Raw genomic sequence first — 21,981 nt, forward strand, 5'->3', positions numbered from 1 at the left:
TGTTTATAACTAAGTGAAATTCCCATAAAATGACTTATTTTAAATTATGCAGGATTCCAACATAGCATCAAAGTAAGCTTTTAGAAATATTCTTTGCTGTATAGCAATCAACATTAACCATCATGAAAGCCTAATTATTTTCAATATAAAAATGTTATTATGTTAATTCCACAGGAACCTAATTGTCTTTAAGTTTATCAAGCTTTCACAGTTTCAGTAAAGAGACAATCTGTAGGAAAGACAATCAAACAGTAGAAGAGTGACGGAGAGAGAGAAGCAAGGTGGTGTAAGATGGAGAATATGTGGAAGAAAGGGAAACTGATTTTATTTTAGTAGAAAATGTATTTTACTTTTGTGGGGTGGGAGAAGATAAAATGAGAATAAGCCTTAATAAAACAAAAATTCTATTAAGTAAAAATAAACCTTACTTTAAAATTGTTTCTACTAAAAAATTTTTTTTTCAATTTAAAAGATTTCTTTCATATTACCAAACAAACAAAAAAAAAGAAACAAAAATACTTAAGACCAATTATTAAAGATGCAGATTTTAAGTTATCATTGCAAGAATAACAGGATAAAATATATTTCCTCTGTTATTGTGAATAAATAGTTCCACATCTTTCTACCCATTTCCCAAAGTTTAATGAATAATTGCTTCATAGCCAGAGTATGACATATAATAACATACAGTGCTAATAGTGATGTGAGATATTAAGTGAACCTCAAGAGCAATTATTCTATATATATATATATATATATATATATATATATATATATTTATGTAGATAGATAGATAAAAATTTAGATTCAGATGAATTAGGTACTTAAATTGAGGCACCAGAATTTAGTACGGTATGACCCATACAATTTCAAAATAAGGTGATTAAAATCAAAATAAGCAACAGGATATCCAGAAGTAATGCAGTACGATCATTTCAAGCAACTCCATTTAATTGAACGGTGCAACCATTACATCAATTTAAATGCAGCTGAAGATAGCTCTGCATTTAAATTGATGTAATGGTTGCATTCTTCAATTAGATGGGAGTCGCTTGAAACGATTGCACTGCATTACCTCTGGCTATCCTGTTGCCTATTTTGATTATATATATATATATATATATATATATATATATATATATATATATATATATATACACATACATATATATATATATATATATATACATACATACATACATATATATATATATATACATACATACATACATACATATATATATATATATATATATACACACACACATATACATATATAAAACTCCAATAGCCAAAGATTAGTGTCATGATTGAAACTCAGAGTACCAAGGAGTTTGATCCATATATATATAACTATATATATATATATATACACACACACACACACACAAACAAATACATGTGTGTATCAGTGTTTATATATAAAATATAAAGAGAGATGCATAGATATACACGCTATTGGCTACCAATAGATGATATCCACTTCTATTATTAAAAGTTAATAAGAGTGATTTGTTTCTGCAATTCTAAATGTCGATCCCTAATATAATCTGTTTGTGTGTGTGTATATGCATGTGAATATATAGGGTATATATATTTATATATATAGAAAGCACATACATACTATATATACTCACAAGCAACAATCTTATAATAAATATATATGAGAGTATATGTATGCATGTATGTGTGTGTCTATGCGTATGTATGTATGTGTGTGTGTATATATATATATATACACACACACACACATACACACAAAAAGCCAGTGAGGTTCTCATAGTTGTTTATTGTTGTTCACCATGACTGTCTTTAAAACAGGAACTTAAATATTAGGGAATGCATAGCTGCTATGAGGGATATGATTATCACAACATTTGCACACACACACACATACAATATACACACAGACCTTTATATATATAATATATATATATGCACACATACATATATATAACACAACTGTGTGTGTGTCTGTGAGTGTATATACATATAAGTGTGTTTTTATGTCAAGCTATATATAAAAACAACATTAAAGTTAATATAATATATTAAAGTTAATATAATATATATATATATATTCACCACACAAACTATTTAATATATATTAAATATATTATATAATCATAAAATATAATATCTATATATTAAATATTATATATATATATATATATATGTACAAATACACACAAACATCTATAATGTTATATATATATATATATATATATATATATATATATATATATATATATATATATATGTATGTATATATTATAGATGTGTGTATTTGTGTATATATACTGACACACACAATACCAACTCATTAGCATCATTATGAAAACTAACTGAAATTTAGCAATATTCAGCACAAATAATCAGACATTTTGAGGCGTGGAAGATCTGAAGAGCACAACAAAAGACACCTGATATAAAGACTCACTTAACTCTTGGCAGAGTACAATAGCCACTAACCTTTTAGTTAAAACTGTAATTATTTCTCTGGTGATCAAACAGATGGCAAGATTAACCCTCTGATCTCTGAATGGTTGAGGATATCATGAGGCAGGCAGGACTGTAACATTGATGTGTGATAAGTCCAACATATGCCTGAAATGTGAAAAAAAAAAAAAAAAAAAAAGGAAGTTAAAACTTGTAAACAAAGGCGCAGGAGTGGCTGTGTGGTAAGTATGCTTGCTTGCCAACCACATGGTTCTGGGTTCAGCCCCACTGCGTGGCACCATGGGCAAGTGTTTTCTACTATAGCCTCGGGCCGACCAAAGCCTTGTGAGTGGATTTGGTAGATGGAAACTGAAAGAAGCCCGTTATATACATACATATATATATATATATATATATATATATATATATATATATATATATGTGTGTGTGTGTGTATATGTTTGTCCCCCCAACATCGTTTGACAACCGATGTTGGTGTGTTTACGTCCCCGTAACTTAGCGGTTCGGCAAAAGAGAACCAATAGAATAAGTACTAGGCTTCCAAAGAATAAGTCCTGGGGTCGATTTGCTCGACTAAAGGCGGTGCTCCAGCATGGCCGCAGTCAAATGACTGAAACAAGTAAAAGAGTAAATGGCTTTTCAAATTTTTAATTCTTCTTGAACCATGAAACTCATAAGGTCAGTTACCTGGTCTTCATGATGCCATGTAAAAAGCACCGCTGCTGTGCCATGTGAAAAACACTGGTGCCATGTTAAAAGTACACTCCGTAAAGTGGTTGGCATAGAAAATCTAGCTCATTTTAGCATGGAAAAGTGGATATGATGATGATTTGCTCCTGTGGCACAGGCATTGAAGTTGTTGTTCAGTTAGAAAAGGAATGCAATTTAAATGAAAACACATATCTGAACATGATCGATGCTAGGGCCGCCTAACTGGCTCCAGTGCCGGTAGCATGTAAAAAGCACCATCTAAAAGTGAACGATGCCAGTGTCCCCTGACTGGCTCCTGTGCTGGTGGCACGTAAAAAGCACTATCTGAACACGAACAATGCCAGGGTTGCCTGACTGGCTCATGTGCTGGTGACACGTAAAAAGCACCCACTACACACTCACAGTGCTTGGTGTTAGGAAGGGTATCCAGCTGTAGAAACATTGCCAGATCAGATTGGAGCCTGGTGCAGCCACTGGCTTTCCAGACCTCAGTCAAACTGTCCAACCCATGCCAGCATGGAAAACGGACGTTAAACGATGATGATGATGATGATGACATGTATGTTTGAACAAAGCTAAGATTCTGCAATGTAAGAAGTGGATAATTAGAGGAAAGGAGAGTATTTATTGACCTTCAACAGACACACACACAAAAAAAGCAATACTTTAAAACATAGACGTTTTCTTTAGTTCTTAGCAGGATGAATCTATTCAAGATTGAGCTTTTCACGAAAGAAATCTCACTTATGTAAACCACTTACGACTTGGTACAAAGCAGGAGGAATTTCTTTAACATTTTCCTCTTTTATTCCCATTCCTTTCAGTACTTGCCAATTCATCATCATTTAACATTTTCCATGCTGGGATGGGTTGGATGATTGACAGAAGCTGGCCAGCTGGTTCCAATTTGTCTACTTTAGCATGGTTTCTATGGATGGGGGCCCTTCTTAATGCCAATCATTTTACAGAGTGAAGGGGATGCTTTTTATGTGGCACCAGCACCGGTGCATTTTACATGGCACAGGTGCTTTTTATGTGACATTGAAATGGGTGCTTTTTACGTGACGCATTACAGGGCTATTTCTGCATCATTAATTTCTTTTGTCTAATTTTAGTGTAATAACCAATGCAGTTTAGAAATTTCATTTCTCTTCAGAAAATAAATTTCTAACGACATGCTAAATTTTTACTTGTTTCATTCATCAGACTGCTGCCATGTTGGGGCTCCACCTTGAAGAGTTTAGTTGAACAAATCAACCCCAGTATTTATTTTTAAATCTGGTACTTATTCTACCAGTCCCTTTTGCTGAACCTGTAACTAACAGGGACATAAACAAATCAACGCAGGTTGTCAAGTGGTGGTGGTGGTGGGGGGGTCAAACACAAAGATACATACACACCAGATTCACTCACAAGGTATATGTTGGCCAGGGACTTGAGTAGAAGACACTTGTCCAAGGTGCTATGCAAAGGGACTGCACCCAAAGCATGTGATTGGAAAGGGGGCTTCTTAGCAACATTGGCATGCCTGTGCCTGTAATAGCAAGACAATATTAAAACAAAACTATCAAAAATTTAGATACTTACCTGTGAAATTTTTTGAAGAATTTTTGGGCTTGATCACCAGTCCTGAATCGTATTAAAGCTTTGCGCTGGCTTTTCAGCAGTTGTAATGACTGAAAAAAATGCAAAAGACATCTCAGTTTGTCGCTTAGCTAATTTGTAAGCAACCCCATAAGCTCAAATTACTTGTATCTTACTCTATGCAAGTGTGTGTGCGTATCCTGAAGCAGACATCCACTAACAAACACCTATCATGGATACACATTTCCCAATGCTCCAATTTTATTAAAATTTCTATGTAATTTTCAAATATGGAACAAACACTGCTTAAGATACTATAATTTTTTTTCTTTTTTCTGAGAGTACATTTTTAATTGAATTTGAACTCTTTAGTAATAAAATACTGGAGGTATGAAATTGTGAAAGTAAAAGCAAGCATAAATATGCATGTGTACCATATTCAAGGATTCAAAATTTTATTGGAGAAAGAAAAAAAAAACTGGAAGTTTACTTCTGATAAATGTAAAAAGATATCAAAACAAACAAACAAAATACATGTCATGTGGTTGAAAATAATCTATAAATGTTAACCCAAAGCTCATATTGCTTCATAAAGGACAGTGTTCATGGACTTCACAGATCCTCCAATATCAGTAAGATAGACACATTTTGCTAAAACCATTGTAAATTGATGACTGCAGGAAAGACATGCAAGATAGAAATTTCAGAGTTCTATTTCTGGGAAGGAAGGTTTGAGTGTAGCAATTAGATGCCAGTGTGTGCATTGGACAAGAATACAAGTAAAGGATGCAGTAAGTTAATGTAGAAAGCAGAGAGATGCAAAAGATTTAGTTTCTGCATGGTGAAATCACTGAGAAGGATGACCTTTGAGAAGGATGAAGAAGGATAGATGCCCTCAATATAGGAAGAGATATCGTCGTAAAGTTGTTGGTAGTTTGAGGAATATCGAGAATGGTCAAGGAAACATATATTTAGAGAAGTGTGGGAGAGAGATAAGTGGCAGAGAGAATAGGCAGACATGACCTTTTTTCTTGTGAAGTCTGAGTAAAGAGTGTATTTTGGGGAGCAGAAATGGACAATAAATAGAGATTGAGAGATTCTGAGTCTCTGATAGGAGAAGGAGATGGGATTTGCATTTTTGTAAGAGGTACTTTTGGGGTCAAAGTTGATTCAGAATCCATGAACAATTGAAGAAGGAAAATCAACAAACAGGGCATAGATAATATAGGAAACAGAGTTATTGTCTTTATTTTAAAGTAGAAGGCACGCAAATTGACAAATTAAAAGATCTGCACTAGCTTGAGAGGAACAAATTTAATGTGGTTTGTTAGATAAAGGAGGTAAAAGGAAACTAGATAGAAGTTAGGAAAGAAACTGGTCATGAAAGACACTATCTGATGTATGTAAGGAAATGATACAGTGTCTTTAGATATGTAAACTTAGCAAAGAAATGCTAAGGATGATAATTAAGAATTAAATAGCTAGCCAAATAAACCTGAGATGAGGTTGTTAGAAATTGTATTTTGATTAAGCGTTCAGATGATGCAAATGAAAAAGGTAAAATGTATTGTAGACCTGTTCAACCCACACTACTATGGAAAACTGAATGGTAAATGATGACAAGATATAAAAATTGAATCATCCAACATAGAATAAGTAAAATATTTGAAAGATTATTTCACTTTGTTTAGTTTTAAATAACAAAGATGCAAATGGCAGAGCTGTAAGAGATGGAGAGAAGTAGAGAGAGAATGAAATAGCATAACCCTTTAGCATTCAGATTACTCTGTCCAACGTAATGCTTATTCATTCACATTGTTTTGAATTATTCATGCATTATGTTGTAGCTTTGAGATTTTCAAATGATGAAATGACGCTTGCTTAATTCTAGAAGGACATTGTCGGGTAGGTGTAAGAGGCTGCATCTGGCTAGTTTGAATGTAAAACAGGTAGAATATTTAGGCTGGATATGGCCATTTTGAATACTAATGGGATAAATTGTAAATGAACGGTTACCTCCACATGTCCACAAGACTTTGCCATTTGGTGCATAGTTCTCTCAGTTGTAGAAGAAGAAAGATTGTCAACAGCAATCATGGTAGCTTTCTTAATCTTTTGATTACCATCTCCATCAGTACGCTAAATAAAAAAAATAACATTACATGTAGACATCATCTCATTTAATTTAAAATAGCTTTAAGAAAACAAAGAAACTACAAGGGACAGGTGTTGATGCTTTGCAATTCATGTTTTTTGTGCTATTTTCAACCAAGCTATCACAACAGGTGTTGTCATTCTTTTATTATATCTAGGTCAACATTGCCCAATACATCCTTTGACTGTAGGGTGTGAGTTGAGGGTCATTTGGCTTGCTAGAAATAACAGCCAAATCTTTCTCAAATTACACCCTTCCTTCTTAAATATGGAAAGAACACATTAGACAGTTTAACTTTATGTATGTCACAAAGATAAGAGGTTCATGGCTTCTTTCTTAAGTCAAAATTTACTTCACCTCCTTCCTTGAAATATCTGAAATACCTAGGAAAATCTATCTACCCTTACTTCTTAAAAAGATGTGTCTGTACAGATGAAGCTCCTTGCTTTCATCTATTACCTTCTTATTCTGTTGATAACTAAGACTTTTAGCTCAATACTGGTGGAATGGCTGTGTGGTAAGAAGTTTGCTTCCCAACCACATGGTTTTAGGTTCAGCCCCACTATGTAGCCCGTGGATGCCTTCTACTATAGTCCTGGGCTGACCAAAGCCTTGTGAGTGGATTTGGTAGATGGAAACTGAAAAGAAACCCATCGTATGTATGTAAAGTAGCAATTAAGCTAGTTATAAAAGTGAAATGGCTATCCATGGACAAAGGGGTGGTAGGTTGTGACTCCCTTTCGATGCTCTCCTCACCATAATGGCAGCTCTCGGCAAGTGTTGGCAGGTGGCACACAAAAGCATCCATTACGCTCTCGGAGTGGTTGGCATTAGGAAGGGCATCCAGCCGTAGAAAACCATGCCAAACCAGACTGGTGTCTGGTGTAGCCTTCCAGCATGCCAACCCAGTCAAACTGTCCAACCCATGCCAGCATGGGCAATGGATGTTAAATGATGATGACAATGATATATATATCATCATCATCATCATCATCGTTTAACGTCCGCTTTCCATGCTAGCATGGGTTGGACGATTTGACTGAGGACTGGTGAAACCGGATGGCAACACCAGGCTCCAATCTGATTTGGCAGAGTTTCTACAGCTGGATGCCCTTCCTAACGCCAACCACTCAGAGAGTGTAGTGGGTGCTTTTACGTGTCACCCGCACGAAGGCATATATATATGCATTACTGTCTCCTTATCTTGACATTGTGTGTTTCTTGTGTTACTGTCACACAAGCCATCTTCCGTGAAAACATGTATAGCCATGGGAATATATTACCTTACTTGGAAACAGTTGAAAGTTAGCAGTAGGAAGGGCATCTGACTGTAGAAAATCTGCCACAACAAATTCCATCCTGACCCATACAAGAATGGAAAAGTGGACATTAAAACAATGATCACTGGTTTGCTTTTGACCTTTTCTAACATATTCTGCTGTCACTACTCATCTTCAAATTCACTCAATCATCAGTATTTATTTTCAATCCCCTCTTGTACTGCATTTAGAATATCTATATATATAAAAATGAGAATGTGTGTCTGTCTGTCTGTGTGTGTGTGTGTGTGTGTGTGAATCCCTAAAACTCGAGAACTACGCAACCAATTTCATTCAAATTTTACACATGCCTTACTTAGGGTTCCAGTTGTATTTTAGTCAAAAAAAATTATTAACTTCTTGCAGAGTTCGAGCACACAGCAACATAATATCTCCTCCACTATTTAAGTATTATGTGTCAAAAGTGAAACAAAAACACTCATGTCAAATACTTTCACTTTAAAAATGAAACTATTCCACTAACTGAAACAATCACATTTCGATATTGTAGTGACAGATACTTTCACAGAGAGAGAAAGAGAGAAAGAGAGAGACAGAAATAGAGAGAGAGAGAGATGTATATGTATACATATACATGTATATGTACACCATTTCGATACTGTAATGACAGATACTTTCAGAGAGACAGAGAGAGAAAGAGAGAGATGTATATGTATACATATAGATGTACACGTATATGTATATATATATAGATATATATATAGATCTATACATACATGTATATGTATACATATGTGTAGATGTATATATATATATATATAGATGTACATGTAATATGTACACATATATACATATATACATGCATACAGATATCTATACATATATACACCCATCACACACACATACACATGCACACAAACACACACATTAGTCATTTGTTTTCTTATCCAAAACTACGTCAAAAGTACTGAATGGATCTTTATGAAATTTGGAAATTATATTCTTTGCATAACGGCCATAACTCCCATGAAAATTCATATACTTTTGATGTTGATGAAATTTTAACCTGAACATAACAGATGAGCGTTATTTAGAAAATGATGTCACACGTTATCGAGGCTACCATTCTTTCTGGATGTGCAAAAGGGGATGACGTCTTTATTCCAAGAATTCCTCTTACTCCATCAGGAGCAGACATTCCTTTTACATTCAGAAGACTACAATGCCCCCTTCGTGTGACTTTTGCCATGTCCATAAACAAATATCAGGGTCAAACACTGTCTGTAGCTGGTCTTCTCTTGGAAGAGCCCTGCTTCTCACATGGACAACTATATGTTGGCTGCTCAAGAGTGGGCAGCAACAAAAATCCTATTTGTATATGCCCCACAAGGGAAAACAAGGAACATAGTTTACAATGAGGTGTTATAATCACAACAGCAAGAAAGTATGTACATGATCACCTTCTTTTACGAAACTTCATTGACTTTCATATATTTATATTGATATACATATATATACGTGTGTTTGGGTGCGTGTGTGTATATACATCTCTATATATAAAGATGATGCGTAGTCTAGACGGCGTTTTTAGATTTCATTATTCTCTTTAACCCGGGCAACGCCGGGTATTTCTGCTAGTTGACTATAAATATTCCTTATCTAATTATCCACGTCTGTTAGCAGTCTCAATTTGCTATTGAATAATCACTATCAATGCCTCCCACTTCAAAGCTGGCATGGGTTGGATGGTTTCATAGAAGCTGACAAGTTAGAAGACTGCACCAAGCTCTACTACCAGCTTTGGCCAAATGACCAACCACTTTAACCTTTTAGCATTCAGATGAGAAGACCTGCTGAATCAAGTGAAATCGTAATCGTGGCCGATGCCAATGCCGCTTGACTGGCACATAAAAAGCACCATTCAAGCGTGGCTGATGCCAGTACTGCCTGACTGGCTCCTGTGCCAGTAGCATGTAAAAAGCACCATACAAGCGTGATCGATGCTCTCATGCCCGTGGCGTGTAAAATGCACCATTTGAGTGTGGTTGATGCCAGTGTTGCCTAACTGGTTCCTGTGCTGATGGCACATAAGAAGCAACATTTGAGTGTGGTTGATGCCAGTGCCGCCTGACTGGCTCCTGTGCTGGTGACACGTAAAAACCACCGTTTGAGCGTGGTTGATGCCAGTGCCTCCTGACTGGCCCCTAGCACCCACTACACTCTAGGACAGGCATCTAACTGTAGAAACCTTGCCAGATCAGGTTGGAGCCCGGTGCAGCCTCCTGGCTTGCCAATCTTCAGTCAAACCGTGCAACCCATGCCAGCATGGAAAGTGGACATTAAATGACAACGACGATGATGATGATGATTACTCTGTCAAATGTAATGCTTATTTCTTTGCATTGATTTAAATTTGTTATGCATTACCTTTGTAACTTTGAGATTTCAATGACGTGATTGTTTACCTTTAGAATAATATTGTAGGATAAGTGCGAGAGGCCAGACCTAGTTGGTTTAAAGATGAAATAAGTAGATTATTTTAGCTGGATATCTGGTTTCAAAGCTAAAGGGTTAAAGAGTGTATTGGGTGCTTTTTATGTGACACCAGTGAGGCCACCAAATAACTTACAAGACAAAGATCAACTAAGGGGAGTAGTACTATTGTGGGAGGTTATTTTGTGCCAGGTGATGACAGGCTAAAGTACAGTAGAGGGACAGAAACAGGTGTCTTGCAGCAGAGGAGATAACTGTCTACCCCAGTTATCGGGGGGAGAGAGAGACACACACACACAGGAATATAGTATTTGTGAAGAATCAAATTATTAAAAATTAAATCCGATGCTAGTGTTGTGTAACTAACCACCAGCAGAGGTGCCAGTGACAAGTGACTGAGACCTTTGGCAATATACTATGCATGAGAAGACCTGTCAACCCAAGTGAGATTGTAGTCATGACTGATACCGGTGTTACATAACTGGCACCCATGCTGGTGGCATGTAAAGAGCACCCACTACACTCTTGGAGTGGTTAGTGTTAGGAAGGGCATCCAGCCATAGAAATCATACCAAATCAGATTGGAACCTGGTGTGGCTCCCCAGCTTGCCAGTTTTCAATCAAACCAGCCAACCCATGCCAGCATCGAAAACGGACGTTAAATGATGATGATGATGATAAATTATAACATTACTAAAATAAATAATTACCACTTAATCAACAAGATACAATTTTGATGGGTTTCCATCAAGTTTTAAATTGCATTAAGAACAATAAAATGACGAGGAAAAAGTCATGATAAAAGCACTTACTCTGCCTAAATTGGATTGGTCCTTGTTAACAGCCATATTTCCAGGAACTTTTCTCATAGGCATAGGTCCTGGTGGGCGCTGGGGTGGTATCTTACCACGACCCATTCCAGGATTCTGGAATTTCATTTGTCTTTCTTGATTTGGAAATACATTAGATCCTTGTAAGTTCATTTGCCGATTGCCTTGCTGACCCCCTACATTATTAATATTTTGAGGAGGGCCCCCAGCTTGGCCACCAAGGTTAGATTGACTGACTTTTCTTACAAGAACTTTTTTAGCATTAGCAACAGCTTGGCCTTTGCCTGCAACTGAATTCTTGATTACTTTCTTCAAGATTAGGCGAGTTTTCTTCATTAATTCCTGTTTGGGGATATTGCCTTCTAATTGTTGGGCGAAATCTGGTGGCATGGAACCTTGAGGGGGAAGCATTGGCATAAGGTGACCACCCCTACCAGGTTGCATTCCTCTGCCACGTGACATCATGCCACGTAAACCACCACGGCCTTGAGGTATTAAATGCCTTTGTGGATTTGAGGGGTGCATAAAGCGCTGTTGTTGAGGGCAAATAGGCCTAAGCTGATCTTGTGGCATACGAGACTGATTAGGGGGACCGAGAAGGCGTGGTTGACCCCGCATTGGTCTAAGTGATGCTTGAGGACCAAAATGTCGGAGCCCTGGCCGCAAAGCAGGTCTCATACCAGATGGTGAAGGATGCCTGAAAACACCAGGAGCTTGTTGTCTCATACCAACTGGAATAGGTGGTCGAAGGGGTCCTTGGTTTTGCCCAGGTCTGATTGGACTGCGCATACCCATTGGCCTTTGAGGACCTTGACTTGGAGAAGGAGGAAAATTTAATAATTGTCCTTCATAGTTTGTATTCTGCATCTGGCCTTGAGTATTAGGTGATGGCATACGTGGTTGCCCACCAAACTGCATTCGTGGATTAAACATTTTCATCTTCCCACCTCGCATAGGCCGCAGACCAGGCATTTGTTGTAAAGATGCAAACCCACTTCCTTGGTTTGATGGACAATTCATCTTGTTACTTAAGTTTTCATTACTCCCTCTGGCATGTTCACCATGATGCTCATTCCTTGCTTTCTGTTCACTCTCCTTAGATATCATATCTCGCTTGGCTTTCTTTGGTGTGGATATTGACTGAAATTGCTGATGTGGTGGAATATATTGCTTCTGATAGAAATTTTTCTCTTCTTCGGAAAGAATCACATTTCCGGCAGATTGTTGTTGATGACGTTCAGACAATGCCTGATTCGTTTGTTGCCGAGATTCCAGCATTTTGTCTTTCTCTTGTTTCCCGGAAACATTTGTTTTTGCTTGTTTGGGCGGTTTCCCATGAAACTGGTGCTGTGATGTGTTCTTAGCTGCTGCATCTGCAACTGGAGTACTCTGTAATGGTCTTTTACCCAAAATTTGTTGCTTTTTCCCAGGTTGTATTTGAGATTGGTATGAAGTTAAAGATTTGTTAACTGCCCCAACTTTTTTCTTTGGTAAGCCATCCAGTAAATGAGCTTTCTGTTCTTCACTTACATCAGCCAGCGTCAGACCTGTAAATTTAAAAAGTACAAAAATGAAAAATAGATTAAATATGAGCAAATGAAGTTATTGATGAGTTTCATTCCAAAAATGATTTTCATTACCAAACAGCGAAACATTTTAGTAGAAACATTAATTATATCTAGGTATGAGGTGATAAATCTGAGGGGAGGAGTTAAATAATTAAATTGAATCCAGTGCTTAACTAGTATTATATTTATCCTTGCCAGTACCTGCCTGACTGGCCTTCGTGCCGGTGGCACGTAAAAGCACCCACTACACTCTCAGAGTGGTTGGCGTTAGGAAGAGCATCCAGCTGTAGAAACTCTGCCAAATCAGATTGGAGCTTGGTGTAGCCATCTGGTTTCACCAGTCCTCAGTCAAATCGTCCAATCCATGCTAGCATGGAAAGCGGACGTTAAACGATGATGATGATGATGATCCCAGAAGGATGAAACAATGCCAACCATAGCAAGATTTGAACTAAGAGTAATGATTCTGTCAATCCTCTGTTGTATTGGGAGGTATAAAATGTCATTTAAGGTCTGTTTCCTGTGATTTTTGGTCTGACAGGAGTTGGTGAGCCAGAGGATAGCACTAAGCTCCAAAGTCTACTTTGGTATGGTTTCTATAGCTAGACGCCAACCACTTCACAGTGTCTACCGACAGCTTTTTCACATAGTGTGCTGAGCAGCACCAGTGAGGTTGCCAAGTGATCCTTCAACTGAGTATGGGTGTAGTATTGAGGCAGGTGGTTCTATTTTAGATGATTGAAAGGTTAAAATATGATAGAGGAACAAAAGCAGGTGTCTTGCTGTAGGGAAGATATACAGTTACCCCAATTAAAAAAAGAGATGATGGTGAAGATGTGCCAGGGAATATGAACAAAAACAGGTTGGTTGAAACAAGTGACACCTCCAATTTACAATACTTTTTTCATATTGTAACATAAAATATAACTTTTGTTTTTACTCAACAAAGCCTTACAATGATGAAAAGGAGGCCTGAAGTTGAAGTAACATAAGTTATGGCCAGATATGTGACACAAATGAATCCAAAGACTTAGTTCTTGGTAACATAATAATGCTAATTATATAATTAAATTGTGTGGATAAGAAGTTTGCTTCTCAATCACATGGTTTCAGGTTCAGTCTCCTTGTGTGACAGCTTGAGCAAGTGTTTTCCGCTAGAGTGCCCTGACCAAAGCCTTGTGTGTGGATCTAGTAGACAGAAACTGAAAGAAATTTGTTGTCTATCTATCTATCTATCTATCTGTGTGTGTGTGTGTCCTTGCCTTGACTTTGTGTGAAAATTATAAGTAGTAAAGTGGTTGATGTTAGCAAGGGCTATAGAAGCCATGAACCTGTTGGATTCTGTTGAACTGTCCAATCCATGCCAGCATGGAAAACTGACGTTAAATAGTAGTGATGATCATGAAACGGTATAAGAGGTGAGATTTCATCATTATCATCATTTAACATCTGTTTTCCATTCTGGCATGGGTTGGATGGCATCACAGGAGCTGACAAGGCCATGGAACACACCAGGTTCTATACCTGTTTTGGTTTGGTTTTTACAGCTGGATGCCTTTACTAAAGCCAACTACTTTACAGAGTGTACTGGGTGCCTTTTTTACATGGCATTTTTAAGTGGAATCTACACTAGTGCTCTTTACATAAAACCTTGGCTTTAGGATATCAATTCTGTTGTGGTTGGCAGGTCTTCTTGAGTCCTTTGTTATCTCCTTCATAAGGTTCAGCATTTTGATTTACCAAGTCAAGTGAATACAAACAGCTAATACAAAAAAAAACAAAAACGAAGCAACAATATATCAAAGAAAGCAAACTACCCACCTTGCTCAGCTAATTTTTCTTGCAAATCTTTTCTTCTTTGCTCAGCCTGAAGCAAACGACGCAGTTCTTTCCGCCGAATCACCTCAGCCCGCATTCGCTTCTGCTGTTCTAACTTTTCTCGCAACAACTTGGATTCTTCATCCTGAAGTTGATAGGATAAACAGAGAAATACTACTGAGGAATCAGTTTTCAAAATATACCATTTCAAAAAATATAACATTTATAAAAATAAAAAAAAAAAACTGATCCAATCAAGAGGCAATGACCTCAGTTATTCTTGCTGAATTCCATCAGAACTATTTGTCCTAATTTCTACACTGATCTTTCCAACAATGGTTGAAGATATGGATTTTTCAAAATACGATTTTGTCCCAAACAAGGCTTAAGACCACTGTAGCATAAGGGATCACAAATAAGGAAAGAAAGGGGCCTACAAGTTCAAAAGATGTCAATTGACAGAACACTTAAAGGATTGAATATCATTGTTTAGACATGGGACTGTGGCCATATTGCAGCACTGCCTCTGAGGACATAGTTTGTTACATTGATTCCATTACTTGGTACTTATTTTATTGACCTTGGAAGGATGAAAGGCAGAGTTGACGAGAGCAAAGTCAGAACATAATCAAATACCAAATTCCATGGATTCTACTTTCTTATATGGTTACAGTTTACAGATCTCAAACTTTTGCTTACCAAATTTAATCACAGGGCTTCAGTTGATCTGAGGTTAGGGCAGAAGACACTTGCTCAAGGTGCCACACAATGGGACTGAACCAGAAACCATGTGGTTGAGAAGCAAGCCTCTTAACTATACAACTATGCTTGCATTCTAATATTTTGTCAAAATATTCTGACAATTAAGGTGGCAAGTTGGCAGAAACGTTAGCATGCCGGCAAAATGCCTAGCAGTATTTTGGCTGTCTTTACGTCCTGAGTTAAAATTCTGCCGAGGTTGACCTTGCCTTTCATCCTTTCGGGGGCCAATAAATTAAGTACCAGTTGCATACTGGGGTCAATCTAATTGACTGATCCCCACCACCTCCCCCCCAAAATTTGGGCCTCGTGTCTAGAGTAGAAAAGAAAATATACTGACAATTCCCTAATGTTAGATGAAAGCAAAAATTTTAAGGAATTAATACATCAGTTTCTTACATCAGACTGAGTGAGCTGTTTCAGATGAGTTGATACTTTTGGTATCTTGGTTGCTGGAGTATCTGAATCAGACATTAGTTTTACTTGTGGCAGTGTTGTTAACACTTTGATGTTTTTATTTTGCTGTGTTTGAATCTCTTGTCGGTTTCGCTTTGGTGATACCAGAGGGTTAACCCTGAAAAATTCAACCAAAACATAATCAAAAGGAAGTTCTCAACAAGTAATAAATAAATGCATCAAAAACTCACATCATATATTATTTTCTTTTCTCTTATGAGGGGGTGCTGAAAAGTTCCTGGCTTTGGATAAGAGAAAATACAGGAGGATCAGTTTATTATTTTATTCAACATATTTCCCTCACAGATTGACACACTAATTGCAGTGGTCCTTCAGTTTTTCTAAGCCCTATAAAAGAAGTCAGAAGGCTGGGTCTCCAACTTTTCGCGATACCCTTAAAGCCAGGAATTTTTCAGCACCCCATTGTACATGTGTTTAACCCTTTAGCATTCAAATTATTCTGTCAAATGTAATGCTTATTTATTTGCATTATTTTGAATTGATCATGAACTATTCATAGCTTTGAGATTTCACTGATATGAATGTTTATTTTTAAAATGATGTTGTGGACTAGGTGTGGGAGGCCAGATCTAGGTATATCTGAAGATAAAACAGGTAGAATATTTGGGTTTGATATGGCTGGTTTAAATGCTAAAGGGTTAACTGAAGTGATACATTTGACATTGCTGTCACACAATAATTTCAATGTTTTAAGAGGTAAATAACCACAAAAAGGATCTTTTTTAAAACGGGGGCCACATTTTTCATTAACGAAACACTTTGAAACTTAGAACACTGGTAGAATGTGTCGTATAAAACATCCTTTTCTCTTAGTCTTCTTAAAAAAAAAAGAAATCCATAAGTTTTTCCATGTTAAAGTTGTCGTATTTCTGTAATTTCAACCAATCACTGACGTCCATTCAGCCGATATACATTAAGTGCCGACTACATAAACAAACGATTCTGAAACAATGAAATGAAAAAAGCAAATAAAACGAAGGTATGGAGCTTAAATACGCTTTACATCGCTTAATCAGCCAAAGGAGTAAATATAAACAACTGAATACTTGTCAGTGATTGGTTGAAATTATCGAAATAAGACAATTTTTTACATGAAATAAATTCGAATACAAAAATATTTTTCTGTTCTATAACACAAAATAGATAAGTATACGAAGTTTGAAAGTCTTTCCGTACCAAAAACACTACGAAAAACATTAATGAAAAATGTGGCCCCCGTTTTAAAATAGATCCCACAAAAATATTGTTTTCTAAATTCATAACTTTCTCCACATAAATCATCAGTGACTTTAATGTGTGAATGTTCACATTCTGAAATTATGTGAGCTATGGTTAGTGTTCTCTGTTGTCATTTCTGTTTATTAGTAGTGCTGAATACATAGATTTGTAATAAGATTTATAAAATAAAAATAATTGTGAAGATTGAAGAAACGGGTCCAGCAGTCGTCAATTCTCCTTTTTCCTGTTCTCTGGTAAAGAGTGAAAAAACAGAGGTACATTAGTTAATATTACACTGACCGTAACCTTTGATATTTTCGATGCAGTTTACTGAATGTACTGATTTTTCCGGAGAAATTGCCCCGAGTAGAAGTACGTATTTGCTGCATTGAATTTCCATACTGAGATGTTATAGGAGCTGGCATTCTGTGTGAATTTTTTGACATGTCCTGTTGAGACTGATGTTGAGTAGGTATCATCTCATGATGTGATTGCTTGATTGGAAGAAAGAAAATTAGAAACATTGAATAGTTCAGAGAGCAACAAAGGCAAGAAAAGTCAATTATCTTTAACAGAATGGAAATCAATAACATAATAGCAATACCAAAGCAGTAATGAAATATAAATGTAAAGGTCTTCTAAATCCCAAGTACCTTTAAGAGGTAATGCTTAGCTTCAATTTCAAGGTGTTAAGCAGATGAAAGACAGATCTCCATCTGGATAGTACATGAGATAAAATTCTCTTGAGATTTGGTAACTTTTTCCCAACAGATAAGTGATCTAAGGCAATATAAAATAAAGCATGTTGTAGATTTGAGCCCATAATCTGTGAATAAGTAGCCTAATACTTTATCAATTCATCAAGCATAACCTCCATGTATACTTGTGCTCTCAGCAGTGTTGGCCATTTTGCTGAAATGATTCTTAACTGAATAGGATTGGTTATGAGTATCTCTGCAGCTTTCAGATCAGGTCGTATTGACCTTAAACATCTGACTGACACAGTGGAGTTTTCCTAAGCCCTAACCAGCACTTTTTGAATAATAGCACCTTGTTGTGCCCACATCTCCAGTAAACCATAGATTGGCCTAGAGAATTTACTCTGAAATTCAAGCGCTTCACAAGGTCATATATTTAACAAAGGAATGCAGAACATGCATCAACATCATCAACATTTTAATGCCTATTTTCCATTCTATATTATGGCAGAATCATTAACACATCAAAGCGCTTAATGGCATATCTTTCAGCCAAGGTCAATTATGCCTTTCCTCATTTTGGGTTTGATAAAAAAAATAAGTACTATTTGAGCACTGGGGTCAATGAAATGCACTAATCCCTCCTACTAAAATTGTGGCCTTGCATCAAAATTTGAAACAGTTGTTAATATTTATCTTATTATTAAGGTGGCAAGCTGGCAGAATCATTAGCATGCTGGACAAAATGCTGCTCAGCATTTTGTCAGCCATTACTTTCTGTGTTCAATTTCCACAGATACCAACTTTACCTTTCATCCTTTGAGAGTTGATAAAATAAGTACCAGTTGAGCACTGGGAATGCAATCAACTTACCCCCTCCCCTGAACTTGATAGCCTTGTGCCAAAATCTGAAGCCAGTATTTATCTTATTATTTATATACAAAATCGTTTCCTTAACCCTTTCGTTACTCTGTGTTTCTTTCAATTAATATAAATATAACAAAGAATTTAGTAAAATAAATTATCATTCAGCTAGTGTTAGGAACATAAATTGTGGCTAAGGTTTGGTGGAAGATTTAATTCAAAACTTATGAAAACAAGACATTTGTACTACAGAGCCAGAGCCGGTTTCAGCTGGGTTGGTAACGAAAGGGTCAAGACACCTGTAGGAACAACTCTTGATTTTTTTAATACATTAAGTTCCAACAACAAATAAAGTTGTCAATACCTGAACTGGCTGAACTTGATACTGTGGACGTGGTTGGAATGGCTGCTGCATCGGAGGAGCAGCAGTGGCGCCAGGCTGGTGTTGGGGCATAGAGTGAACTTGAGAAGGATGAAGGGGATGTTGTTGATGAACTTGAGGAGATGGTGGTGGAGGTGAAGACATAAAGTGAGGAGCCTGTGGTGCAGGCATGAGATGGGACTGGGAAGTCTGGCGGAAAATCATGGATTGGTCATTGACTGGACGGGAGGGGACAGGTGCAGGAGCTGATTGGTAGGGCTGACTTATATGGTACACTGAAGGGGGTTGCTGATTTGGTACAGGAGCCAGGCTTTGAATTGGCTGAGGTGCACCTGAAGGAAAAAAAAGTATCAATGGTATTAAAGAATTCATTTAACAACAACACTTTTAGAAGTAACTAAGTTGTCAAAAAAAAAAAAAAAGAAAAAGAAAAAAAAAGTTGCCATTGTCGTTATCATCATCATCATCGTTTCCACTTTTCCATGCTTGCATGGATTCGATGGAATTCACTGAGGCAGATAGATTTTCAATGGATGAGTGAATTGTAGAAGTATAGCCAGTTTATTGCTATAATTTTTAGTAACAAAATCTTATATGTACTCCAGCTGAGAACCACTGATCTAAGTTATGGTGCAGGCATGGTCACGCAGATTCAGTGTCCACTTCATAACTATGTGGTTTCAAGTTCTATCCTATTTGTATTTTGGCAAATGTCCTCTATAACCGTGGGCTGACTAATGCTTTGGAAGTGAAATTAGTGGGCAGAGACAGTATTTGAACCCCATCGTATGTGTGTGTGGATGGATGCATATGAATGCATACATGTTGCACTATATCGCATGACATCATTTGAGCATCCTCAATAAAAAAAAAAAAGACATCCGGCAGCACATGAACTTTTGACTTGTGACAACCAGTTAAATGAAAAATCTCTTATTTCCAACAATAAGTGGGAGTTGGTTACAAGGACAAAACCATCATCATCAACATCATCATTTAACATTCGTTTTCCATGCTGACATGAGTTGGAGAGTTTGACAGGATCTATTGAGCTGTAGGGCTGTGCTGAACTCCAGTGTCAGCTTTGGCATGGTTTCTATGGCGAACTGGCAGAAACATTAGCACATCAGATGAAATACTTAGCAGTATTTCGTCTGTCTTTACATTCTGAGTTCAAATTCTGCCAAGGTCGACTTTGCCTCTCATCCTTTTGGGGTTGATAAATTAAGTACCAGTTGCATACTAGGGTCAATCTAATCGACTGGTCCCCCTCCCCCAAAATTTCGGGCCTTATGCCTAGAGTAGAAAAGAATGTGTACTGAATGCTATTTTTCATGCCATTAATTCTTGTGAGGTCACCAAATAACTTTTAAGACAGAAAAAAAGAAGAGCCCATCCCTCCCCGACTAAGAGAGGAATATTTGAGACAGGGGAGACTGCCTCAATAAGTTTTTGTCCAACCCATGCCATTGTGGAAAAACTGACATACAAAAAAAAAAAAAAAAAAAAAAAACATACAATTCTTTTTTTTATAAGTTTATGGCAATTCAATGCCATACAAACAATTACTTGAGAAGAGTTTCAACAAAAACAATAATTTGATCAATGCAAACAAGTTTCCATAAATATAACAATGTCAGGAAGATTATCAAAACATGATTACCAGAATACTGTGGAGGAACTGTGTTAATTTGAGATGGGATTGGAGCTGCCATTGGAGGGGCAGCAGGCATTTGTTGATGTTGAACTGGCGGTGGTGGTGGAGGTGGCGGCGGTGGCTGAAGACCTTGAGGTTGGGGAGCAGCTGCATATATGGAAAAAGAAAAAAAAGAAAGAGAGTCAACTGTAATAAAATACATGATGATGATCATTTCTTTTATTCTTTTCCCATTTACTTTTACACCAATCACACTATTACAATATCTTTCTAACACCTACACCAGTCACGGGCAAACTGTGGCCCATGGGACTTTCAGAATGGCACACTTAATGAAAAATTGCCTTGAATTATTTTAGTAGAGCAGCCCACCTGATGGTGAGCAATATCTTATGCAGCATGCTTCTTGTAAAAGTAGTAATTCTTAAAAAATAATTTGAGTGATTCCTAAAAAACAAACAAATGAACTAAGTCTGCTGTTTCACCAGGTCATTCTATCACAATATCCAGTGATAAAGGAGAAATATGACTGGCACTCCATTGGTTATGACGATGAGTGCACCAGTTGATCCGATCAATGAAACAGTCTGCATGTAAAATTAATATGCAAGTGGCTGAGCACTCCACAGATATGCAAATCCTTAATATATTTCTCAGGGGGATTCAGCGTGACACAATGTGACAGAGCTGGCCCTTTGAAATATAGGTACAACTCATTTTTACCAATTGAGTGGACTGGAGCAATGTGAAATAAAGTGTTTTGCTCAAGCACACAATGTGCCATCAGGAATTGAACTCACCACCTTACAATTTTGAGTCAAATAACCTAAGCACTAAGAGAAATAAACATCAAAAAAGGAACTCTGACTTGGTGATATACATTGAGATAGTTTTGAAACTACAGCTGATTTTTCCCATTTGTACATCCATTTCTATTTGAAATATCAGTTGTATATTATTTATTGCTTTAATTTCTCCCTTAATAAGATAAGTACAGATGTGGTTGTGTCATTAGGAAGTTTGCCTC

The 21,981-nt window shown here is 36.9% G+C and overlaps 1 protein-coding gene across 2 annotated transcripts in view; it reads right to left on the reverse strand.

Moving 5' to 3' along the window:
- Nucleotides 1-2,332: 2,332 nt before the first annotated feature.
- LOC106873024 (uncharacterized) overlaps nucleotides 2,333-21,981 on the reverse strand; it is a 56,443-nt gene continuing 36,794 nt past the window's right edge. Inside the window, exons 10-18 of one of the 2 annotated variants that reach the window (XM_089363505.1) lie at nucleotides 20,961-21,101; nucleotides 19,280-19,629; nucleotides 17,660-17,847; nucleotides 16,058-16,232; nucleotides 14,903-15,044; nucleotides 11,496-13,060; nucleotides 6,772-6,894; nucleotides 4,759-4,847; nucleotides 2,333-2,607 (exon numbers count right to left, since the gene is read on the reverse strand). In XM_089363505.1, coding sequence (XP_089219631.1) covers nucleotides 2,556-2,607; nucleotides 4,759-4,847; nucleotides 6,772-6,894; nucleotides 11,496-13,060; nucleotides 14,903-15,044; nucleotides 16,058-16,232; nucleotides 17,660-17,847; nucleotides 19,280-19,629; nucleotides 20,961-21,101 — 2,825 coding nt within the window. In that variant the 3' untranslated portion in view covers nucleotides 2,333-2,555. Of the gene's footprint in view, nucleotides 2,608-4,758; nucleotides 4,848-6,771; nucleotides 6,895-11,495; nucleotides 13,061-14,902; nucleotides 15,045-16,057; nucleotides 16,233-17,653; nucleotides 17,848-19,279; nucleotides 19,630-20,960; nucleotides 21,102-21,981 lie in introns of both variants that reach the window. The other variant, XM_089363501.1, reaches the window with a different exon arrangement.

The sequence above is a fragment of the Octopus bimaculoides genome, chromosome 1 (genome assembly GCF_046866305.1).
Source record: "Octopus bimaculoides isolate indiv1 chromosome 1, ASM4686630v1, whole genome shotgun sequence".
NCBI classification, from domain to species: Eukaryota; Metazoa; Mollusca; class Cephalopoda; order Octopoda; family Octopodidae; genus Octopus; species Octopus bimaculoides.